Source organism: Neopsephotus bourkii, unplaced genomic scaffold (assembly GCF_033783945.1).
Source record: "Neopsephotus bourkii isolate Nb327-2 ecotype Australia unplaced genomic scaffold, CSIRO-AGI_Nbou_v1 NB_804, whole genome shotgun sequence".
NCBI classification, from domain to species: Eukaryota; Metazoa; Chordata; class Aves; order Psittaciformes; family Psittacidae; genus Neopsephotus; species Neopsephotus bourkii.
The window spans coordinates 2,354,269-2,369,519 of record NW_026901300.1 but is presented as its reverse complement, the minus strand read 5'-3'; the positions used below and the strand labels follow the sequence as shown (position 1 = coordinate 2,369,519).

General features: G+C 45.3%; 1 protein-coding gene across 1 annotated transcript; it reads right to left on the bottom strand.

The window, feature by feature from the left end:
* Positions 1 to 393: 393 nt before the first annotated feature.
* LOC133213371 (3 beta-hydroxysteroid dehydrogenase type 7-like) lies at positions 394 to 14,928 on the bottom strand. The gene is given in 7 exon segments (XM_061355575.1): positions 394 to 1,367; positions 2,391 to 2,553; positions 3,407 to 3,622; positions 7,423 to 7,462; positions 9,531 to 9,783; positions 13,646 to 13,772; positions 14,917 to 14,928. Coding segments are annotated over 7 exon segments (1,251 nt in total). The 3' UTR covers positions 394 to 927.
* Positions 14,929 to 15,251: the final 323 nt, after the last annotated feature.

The window sequence follows — 15,251 nt, the reverse complement described above, 5'->3', positions numbered from 1 at the left end:
ATCTGTGTTAAGAAAATCTCATCTGTGAAATATTGCTCCCAGACAGCCTGTGTAGCTTCAGTGCCATGGAATGAGTTGAAATGACCTCTTCGCGCTGAAGTTCAGATGTTATTTAGCATAAATGCAGCCCCTAAGGCCTTCGCTTGAAGTTGTTGTCTGCCAGTGAAGCAGCTGAATATGGGCTTTCATCTGTTTTGCTTTGCTGCTTCCGGTGAGAAGACTTTGAGTTACAAACTACGTGAATCCCACCTCTAATCTTGTTATGAGTTACCCATCCATACAATTAGGAAGTGAGCATAGACATGGTTAGCACAAGAGATGGGAAGCTTCTTTCTATAGCGATATTTCAAAACAGATATAATATTTCATACATTAAGAATAACAGGAAGCATCTTGAAAAGGGCAATTCTTTATTCGTTATATGAAACCCTAAAACAGAGCAAGAACTTGCTGGGCTTTCCTTGTTTTCCCTAAAATTATCACCGAATACCTATTTTGTGTATGAACCATGGCAAGGGAGAGATCCATTTGCTGAGTATGGAAAGAGATGGAGGCTGTGGAATGAAACTGGTTAAGTGTGTTTGCTGAGCACCATCTCCCAGCTGAATCCATCTCTCATTCCCACAAGTGATCTCCATGCAGCAGTGTCACCATGAGAAGGGGTGAGGCCAGCCACCCCTTTGCCTGTGTGCACATAGCTGCAAGAGGATGCCTTCAGATGCACACAGTGTTTTGTAAGACATCTAAAACAGCTGAGTTGTTGCCATGACAAGGGTACATACTTGCAGCCTGAGAGTTGCTCCTTCTCTGTCTCTGTACCAGGATTTTCAGTGTTTGCAAAATTCCTGCCAAAGATGAATGCATGTTGAGCAATTCAGATGAAACTTGCTGGTGTGATAAGCTCTCTCGTTACCCCAGACATGCTGTTTAGTTGCTCTTTTCATGAAGCTGGGGGGGTTCCAGGTTCCTTGCAGCTGCTTTCAACTGCTGTGCAGTTCTGTGCTTGCTGTCTTACCAGGTGAAGAGGGGTTTGTACCCAAAATGCCTGGAGGCTTTGTCTGTCTCATAGGAGAAGGTGGTGACTATCATATTCAGTAGAGGCAAGGTCAGGAAAGGCTGTGGCTTCCAGAAAGGGTACAGGATGACCTTGACTATCCTGTGCACTTTTATCATTAACCACGTCTTCCAGTAAGGAATGTGGGAGCCTAGTCTCACTGAGGGGTCCATGGAGGGCAACAGCTGATGCCTGATCAGGAAACATTTTTTTGTTGGAGTGTCAGCATAGGCACAATACGCTTGTCCTGTGAGTAAGTCTGGGTTCAGCTGCAAGTTCCTTGAGGCAAGAACATGCATCCATGCCACGTTCCCTGGAGAAATGAGGTGGAGAGAAACAGGTATTCAGGAGGAGCTAATTTTCCTGTTTACTGTAGAATGAGTACATTGGATCTGCTGGATTCAGTGCTGTGAAGTAGAGAAAGCACTCATGGTGTTACTCAGCTGTGCTGTGGAGAGACTGAGTAGTTAATCCAGACCTCCAAGATCCTTTAAACCTTTGGGTCTCCCCTTTGAGCTGGACAATTAATGTGCCTTGTGATAGTGGTTCATGTGAAGCGAAAGGGCAGTGTTTTGTAGTGAGAGCAGGATGAATGGGAGGCAGTGCTCGAGGGTTTTATTCCTGGCTCTGCTGTGAGTCTTTGAAGCAGTCACTTGATTTATCTAGGCCTGATTCTTCTCTAACAGCATTTTCAAACTCCTATTTTCTGTGCTTTTGGAAAAAGCCATGTAAGTTACACTTATATGTTACACAGGAGTAATTGAAACTCTACACGATTTAATGGTGAGTTATACACCCCTGAAGTGTGTTCAGCACAACAGATTCTTTCTATAGGTTTTGCTTAGTTTCTCGTGCTTTCTAAAATCAATTCTATAGAGCAGCCTTTTTTGCAAGGAACTTTACAAGCAGTGTTAGTTCAATTTCTTCTAGTGAAGAAGAAATGAAGTGTCTTTTCGAACCAAAACCATTTTAGAAGTATTGCCTGAATTTCTGTCTCTTTGCCCCCTATATCCCTTGAAGTGGTTCCCTACAAAATGAAACATTAAATCTCTATCCTTTCTTCCATCGACTTTGTTCTTTTTTAGTTTTCCAAACATTTTCCCTATATTGAGGAGAAGAAACAAATAGAAAACCATCCCCAGGAAAACCAGTAGAATCTAAACAAGAGTTTCCAAAATTCATTGGGCCAGGCTAAGATTTAGGATTATAAAAATCTCTGTGCTCATTCACCATACTCATCTCTGTGTTTTGGCAGATTAGGGTTAAGCTGAGGTGTAAAATCCCCTGTGACTAAACCAGGCTGGTAGCACTCTGTGCAAAGAGATCCGTCACTCACCCACGTATGTGTAATTCCACTCTGTGTTTTCAGGCTCCAGGTAGTTCAAGACACTGCTCCTGGCTCTGCTGAGCAAATACAGCTCTTGAAGAAACGTTGCTTTCTTCCCATACATGGTGTTTGCAGGGATGATGCAGGTTGTGAGTTTAGCACCATTGCTCAGCTGTAAATCGGGGAGGGGTGTTAGTGATTTATGGCTTCAGAGATGAAATCTTCCACAGTGCTGCTGTGTTTGCCACGTAAAACCAAAAGTTGGGAACATCGGGCTAGAGCCCACGTTTGCTGAGGTGCTCTGGACACTTAGGGCCTGGTTTGGGTCCCTAAAAATGCAAGGAGGTGCCCAGTTTTATATCTTTTAATATCTTCTTTCATAGCACACCTGCACCCATGTGTTGCTCACTGGGAGATATTGGATGAAGTGTGTTAGGGGCATTAACTCTTCTGCAGTTGTGATGTACAAAAGGAGTATTTGCAACAAGCAAACTCAGGTACCAGAGGAAGGCAGCTAAGCTGCCTGCCCTCTACCTGTAAAAGGGAGCGAGAGATGCTCCAGGCAGTGATTTAGGATGCAAGTCTCATTTCTACATTCTGCTTCACCCTCCAGAGGAGCTCATCTGTTTGCTGACTGAATGGGAACCTGAAGCCTAGACAGCTAGCTTAGGTGGCTTACTCTTGATACACTAGTATTTTTGATTCTGAAATCACTCAGGCATGTCTGAAAGTAACCCCTGTGTGCAGTATGAGCTAGGTTCTGTGACTGTAAGTGAAGCTGGTATAATTAACACAGCTCTTTCTGAGGTCACACTCCTTCTGGAGTTAAAGCACAGGGTTAAAAGTGCACCTTGTGAGATTCCCTGATGATATGGAATACCAGGCTTTGGTAAGCTTAGGGCAGTGTGGTTTATGCATCGAGTCAAGGCAGTGGTTGAATACACACTGATGTGAGTTGTGGGGTCTTTCTATTCATCTTCTTCTTCCATCCATCCTGTGCTGGGTGCTACCATTGGCTCTTTTACCTTTTTTCCATTGGCTTCTAATACAAGTTTTTCTGCTGTGGCTTTTGTTTTCCCATAAGGCAGCTCCACATCCCCACTGTATTTGGTGTCCTCATTTTCTCTGAAATAGATTGTGAGACATGATGAGTGACCATGGAGTAGAGCAGAGGACTTGGAGACAGTTGTCACAAAGTGATTTATTCTGCAATCAGTGCTCTCCAGGGCCTTAACCACTGGCTGTGAGTTACATGAAACTGAGATCCTTGCTGCAGCTGGGCAGAAATAAGGCTTTCAGAAATACCAGTTGGTTCTGGGTGTTCATAGGCAGGTTTGCATGAGGGAAGTGGTTTGATTTCTGAGGGCTGGATTTGTTTGTGTCTAATAGTGTGATTGAAGCAAATAACGTACTGGCAGGCAAGTTAGAAGGCAGTGGAGGTACCTTTTTTAAGCAGCTCACAAGTGGCTGAACAAGGTGGAAAGAGGGCAGGAAAATAAAAGCAATCCTGCTTTGTTTTTTCATTAGAGGTAGAGGAAAGCTTCTCATGAGCCATAAACTAAAAGGAGAAGCTGCTGCTGACTTCTCTCTGTTGATTAGAGTAGGAAGGCATTTGCTGGTGATGTGACAGAGCTGGTGTTGATCTCCTGGAAGACATGCAATCAGTGGGTTTGTTCTGGGGTTAATCCTTCATCTCCCCTAGCAAATTACATCTGAGGGGAAGAGCAAAGAAGTGGACTCATGATGAAGGGCAAGGAGGGCTCACAGCCATACTGGAGACACTTAGTTGCCACTATGGCAGCCGACTTGCTCCTCAGCCTCCTAACTTACAGCTGCAAGGAGGAAGGCCCATGGAATCTAACATGTAACTTGGGCTCACAGGCCCTGAAATGATTCCAAGGAGAAACAAGAAGCAGCTCTATTCCCCTCCATGGTGCTGGTGTTTTGTCCCAGTGGTTGTAGATCAACATTAGTCCATCTCGGGACTTGGTTAAGCAGATTCAGCGGACTCTGGAGGAGCCCTAGAGTGAAGAAACCTTGTTTGAAGTGTTGAGAAGGGCAATTGATTAATGATACCATGTGGTCCTTTGCTCCCCTGCTGCCATGACTAGCATGGGGGGGCTCTCCCTTCCTCCCTCTGTGTGCTGCAGGAGACTGTCTCATTTCCTCTGTATTTTGCTCTCCTAGGGAATTTCACCCTAGGCAAACACAGACGATGTCCGGCATGGGGTACCCCCACACAAAGCAACGATGCTTTATTAAGCTCCTTTTGCAGATGAGGCTCCCTCTTGGGAGGGTTAAGTGGCCTGTGACAGTTCCTGCAGGAGATCAGCAGCAGAGGTCTTTCTGTCAAACACTGGGCCTCGGGGGAGCAAGCTCTAACTCAGGCTTCCCAGCTGACCTTGGCCAACTTGCTTACCCTTTTCTATGCTCCGTGTGTAAAATGGGGATAATGCTGCTGCCCCTCTCCCGCCTGTTTGGCAGTCTAGATGTGTCTCAGATATCCCAGCTGAGAGCAGGGCCTTCTTGTGCTACAGCAACAGAAATACACGAGGAGCATCAGCATACAGACTCCTCACCTTGGGGCTTTTAGCACAAAGCCCTCCTCCCCCCTTCCCTGTGTTTATGGTGATGAGCAAGAGGCAAACCAGAAAACAAGCAAAACAAAAGATGGATTGCGCCTGGTTTGGTGCAAGCCCAGGAGAGGCTCAGGACAATCAGGGGTTATCTGGAAGTTCTGGGTTTAATTGCTTTCTTTTTCTTGCCTTGCAAAGCTTTGAAAAGCAGCTTCACAAAGGGGCAAACCTGCCTGCTGCTCCTGGGCTGCAGAGCACTGCTCCTGTTTGCCTTCCCCCACCCCTTGTGAAGCTGGGTAGTAACAAAGAGCTCAGCAGAATGCTTTTGCTTTTCAAAACGATCACAGATAAGCGAACACTAATAAGACTGGAGCAGCATTGTCAGAAGGTATCTCAGCAGTGGCTGTCTCAGAGGGATTGAGACTGACAGAGGCATTTTCTATTATTGTCGGATGCTGAGGTGTGAGCATTATCCCTTGCACCCATCACCCTGTCCAGAGACTAATCATGCTTTGTCTGGGTCAGTTCCCAAGCACATAAAAGTGAGTTAACTAAATTATATGAGGAATGATGGAGAAGGGGGATAGAGAAAAAGAAATAGGCAGGCAGGCAGGATTGTGGACCGGGAGGGGAGGTGCAAAGCAGATTCGGTGGGAATGGGGGAGGTGAGATGAGGAGGAAGGGGAATGCTGCATCACCTGTGCTTTCAGTCTGGAAAACAGAGCCATATTAGGTTGCCTTCCAGCCATCCCTGGGCTCCCTCCTGAGACAGGGGGTGGAATTTTTGACCGGGGGGCTGAGCCTTCTCTCATTTTGCAGTATATAATTCCCTTAGTTTAAAGTCAGAATCACTGGAGAACAAAGATCACTCTCTCGGGTTTTTTCCAGCATCATGGGAGAACCCAAGTGTGTTCTGCAAGATGAGTTAAAGGCGCTAGGTGCTGGTTTTATTTGCATTTATGATGGGAAAGCATTGGGAGTTGGAAGGCAGGTGATGTTCATGTGTAGCTCTGTGAGCATCTGCCTAATGGGGTTTTGGCTTGTACCTGTTGATGCCATCATAGCAAGCCAAAGGACTGGCTTCTTAGACAAGATTTGGGGTAGATTTTTAAGCCATCTGTTCACATCTATCTTTTAAGTTACAGGACTGAAATACTAACAAGTATGTGCCCTTGTTAATACTTAATTTCATCTCCTCTTTTTTATCCATTTCATCTTTAAGAATGATTTAAGTATGTTAATGACCAAATTCCACAACTTTTCAGTGACACACCACCTCTAGTGCTTATGGTCCAAGTGGATTGATGTTTGTTGTTCTCATGACTTTTTTCATAAGCCAGACTTCTGTTCCACAGCTTTAGGTGCTTAAACCCTTTTCAGAACAATTAGGTTATGCCTTAACTTACTTGCAAGTATGAAATTTAGGCTTCTGGGACATTTTAAGTTGTGTCTTAAGCAGACTTTTTAGCTGGACACAGATTCCTAGAGCCAAATGACTGAAGCCAGCTCTGTCTTGCCCCATGAATGCAAGAGGTATTCAGATGTCAGGTCCTGAGCAGGAGTGTCAGCTGAATGTGAAAGTCAGTTCTATCTCGGGTATCAAAGATCTATAAGCAAAAATCCCTCCAAATCTGAATTTTGACACTGTCTTTGTATTACTCCAAATCCTTTGCTAGGGAGTTTTACTAAAACTGCTGTTTCTGGGGCTGAGAGTCAGTCTCATCAGAGCCACATACAGAAGGGATGGGTTGAGCATAGTCCAGGAATTAGCCCTTGTAAGCAAACTGCCATGAAAAAGGATTTTGAGGGATAGAAAGATGCAATTTATAGGTCAGATCCAGGTCACAGAAGAGTGTGTGAATACTGAAGGGCAACTTCCCACCAAATGCATCTGTCCCCTAAGACTGTGTGGCCAAGTAACTTTCTTCTGAGGTGGTGCTAAAAGAGTCTCTATACACTTGAACACATCTGATAACAGAAGGTACAAGCTGGCTAACAATTCACTATGGAGCTGAAAAGAGGAGGGAGAGTGGGTTGGTAACAGTAGAGCATCCCCTGCCTTTTGGATTGAGACAGTGTGAAGAGAGAGCAAAACTCTGACCACATAGTGGGATACAACTTGACCATATCACAAACTTCAAGCATCTCAGACCTTTATTGAAACTGATTTTCTGGCTTAGGGGAGCAGGGCTGTGCATAGAGGGGACAGCCTGGAGGTGCAGTTAGGTCCTACATCTCTCAACCAACTTTTTCCATCGGTAGTATTCACTACTGGTCAAGTTTATGTTGGGAAGAGCTGTGGCTTCTGAAAGTGAAGAGCAGCAAAGACGGATTTCCAAGAAAGAGAAGAGCAGACAGGAAGGGGAATGTGTACCTTTTCCTTTGCAGCCATGGCAAAAATTTCCATCTGGTTGCAGTTTCACTGCTGTTTCACCAGAAATCCACAGTGGAGAAGGTTTGCTTACCCTTGCCTGAGCATTGGCTCGCAGGATGCATTCGGTCCCACTGCAGCAATGGAGCTTGTATAGACAACATATGGGATGCTCAGGACACAGCAGGCCCTTAACACATTTTCAGTATCTGGGGTCAGGAAGGACAAACATTATCAATCTTGCCTTCATTCCTGTTGTGCAAATCAAAAGAGATTTCCGGGTTTGGGATTCTGACTTGGAACAGATCCATCTTTTTTATGGCTGAATAGATGTAAAGCTACAGGTTAAGGCTGCAGTTCCTTAGGTACATTTGTGTAGGAATGGATGGTTTATAACATGAGAGCTACAGTTACATCTGTAGCTATAATGTGGCTTGATGTCTGTGCCTGTTGACAACTGACTTAACTTGGACTTAATAGTTGCTACTAAAAAGGAGCCAAGTTAAAATCCATTCAGCTTAACAAAAAGCAGATTAAAAAGTCTTTAAGTGACTAGATGGAAAAAAATAACTCTTGTAGAAGAGGACTCTTGAATCTAGTCAACAAGTCTGTAACAGGATTCAGCAACCAGTGGCTGAAAGAGAGAGAATCAAAGCAGAAGATGTAAATTTTGGCCAGAAATGCTGATTAACCATAGCCACACTAATGCTCTTCAGCATTGTTATGGCTTGCTGAAAGACATGATGGATAGCCCATTAGTTGCATTCTAGGCAAGGAGTCTTTTGAAAAGGCAAAGTCCAATTTAGCCACAAATTGTTGGGCTTAAGGCAGTAATTGGGTGAATTTCTGTGGCCTGAGTTGCACACTAGAGGATTACACAGTTGACCTGTCCTGACCCTATTTTTTTCCATGAAGCCTACAGCAGCTATCAAATACAATTCATTTGTATTCTTTTACCTGCTAGGATTTGAACAGAAACCTTTAGCCTGATCCCTCTCTAGATTGAGCAGACCTAGTGAGGGCAGCAGCTTCACTTTAGGGAGGTCTACATGAAGCCATCTAAGGGCAAGCAGAACTGCAGAAGAGTTTGCCTGAAAATAAGTCTCCTGTTAAGGCACCTCAAACTGTGCTCCTCAGAGGCACTCAGTCACTTGGGAATAAACTTTGTGTGTGTGGTTTTCTGGGAATGTCGCAAGCATCTGCAAGAGGTTTGGTTTGCTGAATAGGGGAGTTGCCCAATGGTTACTGCTATCTGTAAAAACCTCACTCCACTGAAGTACCTTGCTCATAGCAAGCAGACAATGAAGGGGAAGATCTCACAAAGACATTAAAAGGCAGCAGGAACCCTCAGGCTCTGAATATTCTCAGTACATATGCACAGTACAGGCTCTTAAAAGCATCTGGTTTTGAAAAGAACTACAGCAATGAAAAGAAGAATGGGATTTAGATGTTGCCCTTGAATGTATCAGCAAATAAGAGAAGCCCTAAGCAGTAACTGAGTTTGAGATATATATATAGATATATACACATAAAAATACAAAAATCCTTCCTTGTGGTTAACAACTATTTTAGTAGCTAACAGCCTGAGGTGCCATTGGAATTGCTGCTGTAATGGGGATTTCATTATTTTTATAGCCTGTGCTTATTTCCTAGATTTATGAACAAATTTTCTTTAAGCAGACCTTGCACCTAACATGAAGTCAGCGCTTGGTGGTAGAGAGACAATTCTGTGAGCTCTTGGTTATGCATGGCTTGTGGATACGTAGTAGTTGGGAGCTCTGACTACAGTTAAAATAACATCACTCCCTCATAGCGGATGCAGTTCAACTGGTGGAGCCTTGTGCTGGTGTATGTTGTAGGGCTTTTTTCCTGGGGAAAGCTATGAGCTATTTAGAACAGTCATTAACTTCCAGTTGTTGTCCTTGTCTCATACTGAACAGTTTCTTACCACTATAGACATGTCCTGAGTCACCTCAGTACTATTAGTTATACCTTCGACCAGAATAACCGGGTAATAACTGGGTCTAGATTTGATTTTCTAACATGAAGGTTTAGCACTGGAGAGGAATGGCACATCCTGCCATGAGCAAGCACAGAGGGGCAAAAGCAGAAACTTCCCCCCTAGAAATGAAAGGTTCTGGGCACCTTTTTCACCCCATAGCAGACCAGTGTGTGTGTGAAATTCAGGGGACAAAGGAGCACTAAATCAGCGCAGCTGTGTTTGTCATAGCCTCTTGTCTGTCTCCACCAAGGTGTGTGAATTGAAGGCTGTATTTAATTGCTTGTTTTAAAGCGCTTACCCCAACATTGACAGCTCTCATTTCCCAAAAGGGCACAGTGTTTCTGTAGTCCACAATAGCCACTGTGTGAATAACCACGTGAGCTCCCCGCATGGCAGCAAGGAGCAGATTGTAGCCTCAAATGTCTCCTTTCATCACTGTCACATGGGTGATAGCTGGAGGAAAAGAATATAACCATAGATGCAAGGGGGGAAAAGTACAAACCAGGATCCTCACCTTCTTTCACAGGACCCTTCTTGGATATCATCTCTGCAGGGCAAGCTGAGGCTGTTGGCCCAGAGCTGCAGTTGGTTATGGTACTTGCTGCAGTGTATGTGGATGAGAGATGTGCTGGGCAGCTTCCTTCAGGCACAGTTTTAGAGCTTGCTGGGAGTAACAGCAGGCAAGTTAAAGGAACATTGCACACATCTTGATTTAAGGGTAAATACTATAGATGGGAAGGGAAAATAATGTAACAGGTTAAAAAGTTTCATAGGATATTCTTCCTTTTGAGACATTCAGAAGGGTTCCCCCCATCTCCTTCTTCTTCCCCTCCTCCTACCTCAAAATAGCTGTTCCATGCATGGCTACTGTTGGCATCGGCTGCTGATTTTCTTGCTTTGAGCCAGTGTTGTAACATTTAAGTAAGATTTTTCCCTTTTTCCTTTTCTGTAATTGGGAATAGGCCAGCAACAGGCTGGGGTTAGGAAGCTGTGCTCCCTGGGGATTTTGCAATAAGCTAGAGAGCAGTAGCAGCCACATGATTGCCTTGGGAAGGAGACATCTTCTCTGCCCTGCCCTGGCAGCTTCCTGGAGAGCCCCATGCAGGCAGGGATCAGCGCAGTGATTCCTGAAGGATCATACACTGAGCAGCTCAGGGAAGCAGATGAGGATGCTCCTGTTGAAGGTCTCTGCCAGCACTGAAAGGTGGAGCAGGACATCAGCAGCCTCATGGTAGAGGGGTTTTGCTTTTACTTAGTGGTGAAAAGAAGCTTGTAACATTCAGGCTGAAGTCTTAAATAGCTCTTTGCATCTCTATCTTAATGCAGCTGGTGCAGTTAAGACCAGCAAGGGAATGACAAAGGCAAAACCAAGAAGGATGCAGGCAGCCATGAGACATTTTCATATTGATAAGGCCTGATGAGCTTTATGCAGGGCTGCTGGAGAGGTGGTGGATGTAATGCAGCTTTAGTGCCTTATCAGCTACTTTGAAGGACTTTTGGAGGCACTGGAAGAATGTAATAGAGCAAATGAAACACCAGTGCTTAGAAAGGAGGTAAAGAAGAGCCAGGAAAGTACAGAACAGCTTAATTTGAACCCCAGGAAATTCAGGAACACACACTTAAACGTGTGTGAACACCTGGGGGATGCTATAGAGAACAGAAGCAGCTGACAAGGAGTTGTCAAGAACAAATCAAGTCAGATAAATCTCCTTTGTTCTTATGACAAGTTAACAGGCTGTATGGATATCGTGGAACAGGTCGATGTCATCTATCTTGATTTTAGAAGGGCTTTGGAAGCTCTGTGTCATTCTCATGAGCCAGTCAGTAAAACATGGTCTCAGGCAGCCACATTAGGGTGGGCGCAAGGCCGGCTGAAGTACAGCTCCCAGGGAATTGCCAGCTGTGGTAGGTGGCTGCCCTGGGGCTCTCCAGGGCTTATTGCTCTATTGGAGTCTTCTTTATTGTTTTCATCAAGAATCTGGCAGATTTGTTCATTAAACCAGCTGATAACATCAGGCTGGGAGGGACTCGAGGTACACTGGGGGATTAGAGTGGGAGCTGAACATAACCCACAGAGCCTGGAAAAGAACAGGTGAAATTTGATAGGGACAAAGAAGGTGGTTGGGGTTAGTAGGGAAAAGGCAGCAGACCTTATGAAGGAATTAAATTGGAGCAGGGCAGCTCAGGGGCTATTGTCTGTCGTCAGGGTCCTGCAGCTGTGAAAGAGGTGTAATTGTACTGACAGGTATGAATAGAAGAGTTTGCAGACAGACGAAATGAATCCATCAGCTCTCCTGAGTGGTGGAAAGGCTGCAGCCAGCCTCTCTGCCCTAGCCTGAGTGTCTTCTTCCAGAAGAGAGCAATGCCAGTGCTCAGAGACCCACAAAGTGTGAGCTGGGGGGGGGAGAAAACAGAACACAACAGTGGGTTTAGCCTCAAGGAGACAATTGTACAGAGCAGAAGGAGCTGGTTTTCAAACTGATAGCAGAATAGACTCCACAACTTTGTTAAAGTTGTAAAGTAGGTATGCTTTATTCAGCTGAAGACGCACGGGGGATTGATCCTCCAAAAGTCATGCGTGCCTCAGTGTTGTTTCCCTCTACATTTATCCTCTAAAGTTACAAGGTTCCACAATACGCCTATACATATTCATATTCTATCCCCGCTTTGTATTACAATGACCTAGAAAGTCCTCTGCGCCTGCGCAGTGCCCCCTCTGGTCATGGGCAGGGGTCTCAAGATGAAGTAAATGAGTCTTCCTCTTCTTGAACTTGTCACCTTTTAGTCTTCACACATATGGTCTTAGGGTTTGGTCGGTGCCCCAGCCATAAACCATCTGCTTCTTCCCGTATCCGGCGTCTGCTTTTCCTTATCAATAGCTACTTATCATTATAATCAGGTGTCTGCTTATCAATAGGACCAGGTGTCTGCTTTTGCTTATCAATAGGACTTGGTGTCTTTGTTCTGCTTAGTAAGCACTTACAACAGACAATACCTTGTCTAGGCAAGTAAATTCCTCTAATGCAAGCAAATTCCTCTAACCCCCCTGTACAACCCCCCTGTACATTGGTCAACCCTCTGCATCAAACCCATGAAGATTGCTGTAATAAATGACAGTGTTAACCTATCCTACCTGTAAGGTTAAGATGAGGAATCAAGGACTTCAGTTGCAGGTTAGACTGTACCACCAGTAGCGGACTGATGGTGCTGAAATCAGCCTGGGGCCAGGACAGAGAACCATCTGTTGGGAATGTTGTGGTGGATGGGTTTTGGACAGCCCCTCAGGGCTGCTTCTGCCTCATTTTTCTGGGATGTGCTGTGAGGTTAGGCTACAGAGCTCTGTTGGAGCGTGGGTTATAGCACCTCCTGAAGGGGTAAAGGTTTATTCTTCAGTCATGGGTGCTTTTAAGGCAGCTGGCTCCCTGAAGCCTGGGGAAACCGTTTTGGTGAGTTCATCTGCCAAAGGAGGGCTTCTCATAGTGGTATTTCCCTGGGAGTCTTTAACTTGCTTTCAGTGTATCTCCTCTCTATTAGTACCTCCTGAAAGATTGGCTCTCCCCTATCAGTTTTGCTCTCTCCTTGGAAGTAGGCTGACGTTTGGGCAGTCAGAGGGGGGGGCCCAGCCCACCATGAACAGTGCAGAGCGCCATGAGCAGCATTGGCTTGTTTTGCATAGGGATTCTCTAATCCCATAACCCAGGTTGTTTTCCCCCAGCGTATCTCACTGTAAGCAAGCCTGGCTGAAGGCAGCTCTCAGGATATGATCAAATGGATTAATTCAGTATTTCTGAGCATGTTTACTGAGGCTCTTCCTTTTCTATGCACAGAGCAGACAGGCTGCTCTAGGTTTCTCCCAGTTGTTTCAGTAGCGTATTTCACCGTACCTGCAGCAGATGCTGACCTTGATTCTGTTACTGGCAGGGCTTTGTTGGTTGTTTTTCTCAGAATTGGAAGCTGGTTGGAGCAGTTCAGAACATGGGGTTTTGTCCCTTTGCTGTTAGACTGGTTGAGCAGAAGTAACCGGGTAGCTAAGTTCCTATGTCAGTTACTTGGTGTGCACATTGCTCCTTTCAATTGATGTGTGGTACTTGGATCCTCCTAGTGATATATCTCTTGGGGTTACACACTGTGGATCTCTCTGCTTTGATTTAGTCCTATGCTAAAAAACCTTCGAGCTGAAAGTTATTCTTCATCCAGGCTGTTTAATCCGGGTTCCTACCCCGTGCCTGTAACCTTGGCATCTCCAACACAATACCAGCTGCTCTGAAAAGCAAGGATTATGGCTGCTTAATAGAAGCTGATGCCCTTTTCTTACCTGTGGTGAATTTTTCTATTTCTTCTCTTGCTACTGAATCAAAAGCTCTGGCTCCTTTGATGTAGTCTTGTTGAGACAGGAGCTCTACAGTCATCTCCCCAGTAAAACCACATCCTCCTGTCCATTTCTGAAGATGGTTTTGTGGTTGAGGAATAGAGAGAAGGTTGCTGCCAGGATCTATCGTGCACCGTTAATCTCTCAGCCAGTCTGTTTTCTGAACTAAGTCTAAAGCTTAGCTGTCACATCTCATTACTGGCTGAACATTAACTCCATCCAGTCATCTATAAATCAGGTTTTCATTGGCACAGTCACACAAGTGCTGCCACAGCCATACCAGTGCCGTGTACGGGCCAGGTCTTGGTTCTCTGACTCAGCCTTTCCCTTCTAGCCCAGCAGCAGCGGGGCACCTCCAGCCCAGGCCAGAAGTTTGATGCCAGAAGTTTTCCATCCTTGTCAGCTGTCGGAGCAGCCTGCATCTCTCTGGGTACTGCACACAGACAGGGTGTCCTAGAGCTGTGCTTAGGGCAGAAATCTTTCAGTGTGATGCTACAATGATCCAGTTCCCATGAATTTATCTGGTGACCAGCAGCAGCTCTCACCAGCACTAGGTGTATTGTGCACAGTACAGGCAGGGGAAGCAAGGAAGGGTCATTTGTAACTATGGTCAGTGCTCTACCAGTTTCATTATCTAGTCTGGCTCTTCTGAACGAATTCCTTGAGTCAGAATATATTTATATACACACACACACTTGCTCTCCTCTATTTAGGATGAGAAAGTCCTCCCTTAATTTGAAAACTGTCTAGGTGTAAAAGCTGTACTGCAGCCGTTGGCAAGTTGTTACAGTGGTTAATTATCACTGTCATTAAACCAGCGCACTGTTGTGCTTTATCTGCCAGCCAGGGGCTGATGCACCCTTTCCTTGCTAGGCTGTAAAGAATGTGTTTGTCATTTGGATAAAGGAAAAAAATGGCATCAGCTTTGTCTAAGGGTGCTTGAGCCTGTCCTGAGTTTGGGATGGGAGGTGGGGCAATCTGCCTCCTGGTGGGGCTGTTTCTGCCTCTCTCATACAGGCTCACATATAACTGTGTCAGGCTTGACCAGCCACCAGGCTCTCCTGGATGCCAAGCAAACTGTTTCCAATCCACCTTTGAATCAACTTGTCACTGTTTTGGTGAACACACTGTTCTAAGAGAGGTCGCAGTGGTACATACATGGGGTAATAGAATCCCTGATTACTTTTCCTTTATAACATGTACAGTGCAGTACTTGCCTTTCTGGCCATGGTGTTGCTTGGGAAGCTTAGGATGAGCTTGTTCCCGTGTTGGGATCCCTGCTTTCCCCTTCCCCAGGCTGAGTGTGTGTTACAGCTGCTCAGTCAGGCTGTGTTGGGGTGGGGGGGGTACCCCTGGAAGCCCTTCCTTGGTCACATACAACAGGCTGAAACATGAGGAAGGAACTCCAGCTCTGGGAATGTAGACAACAACATTGTTGAGCTGTTCTTACTATGAGGTTAATGCTTGTCTGTCTTTCTTTCCAAAGTCAGCTGTATAGAGAGTTGCTGCTGAGCATGTGGCTAATGAAGCGTTAAGGCAGTGTAGTTAAAGA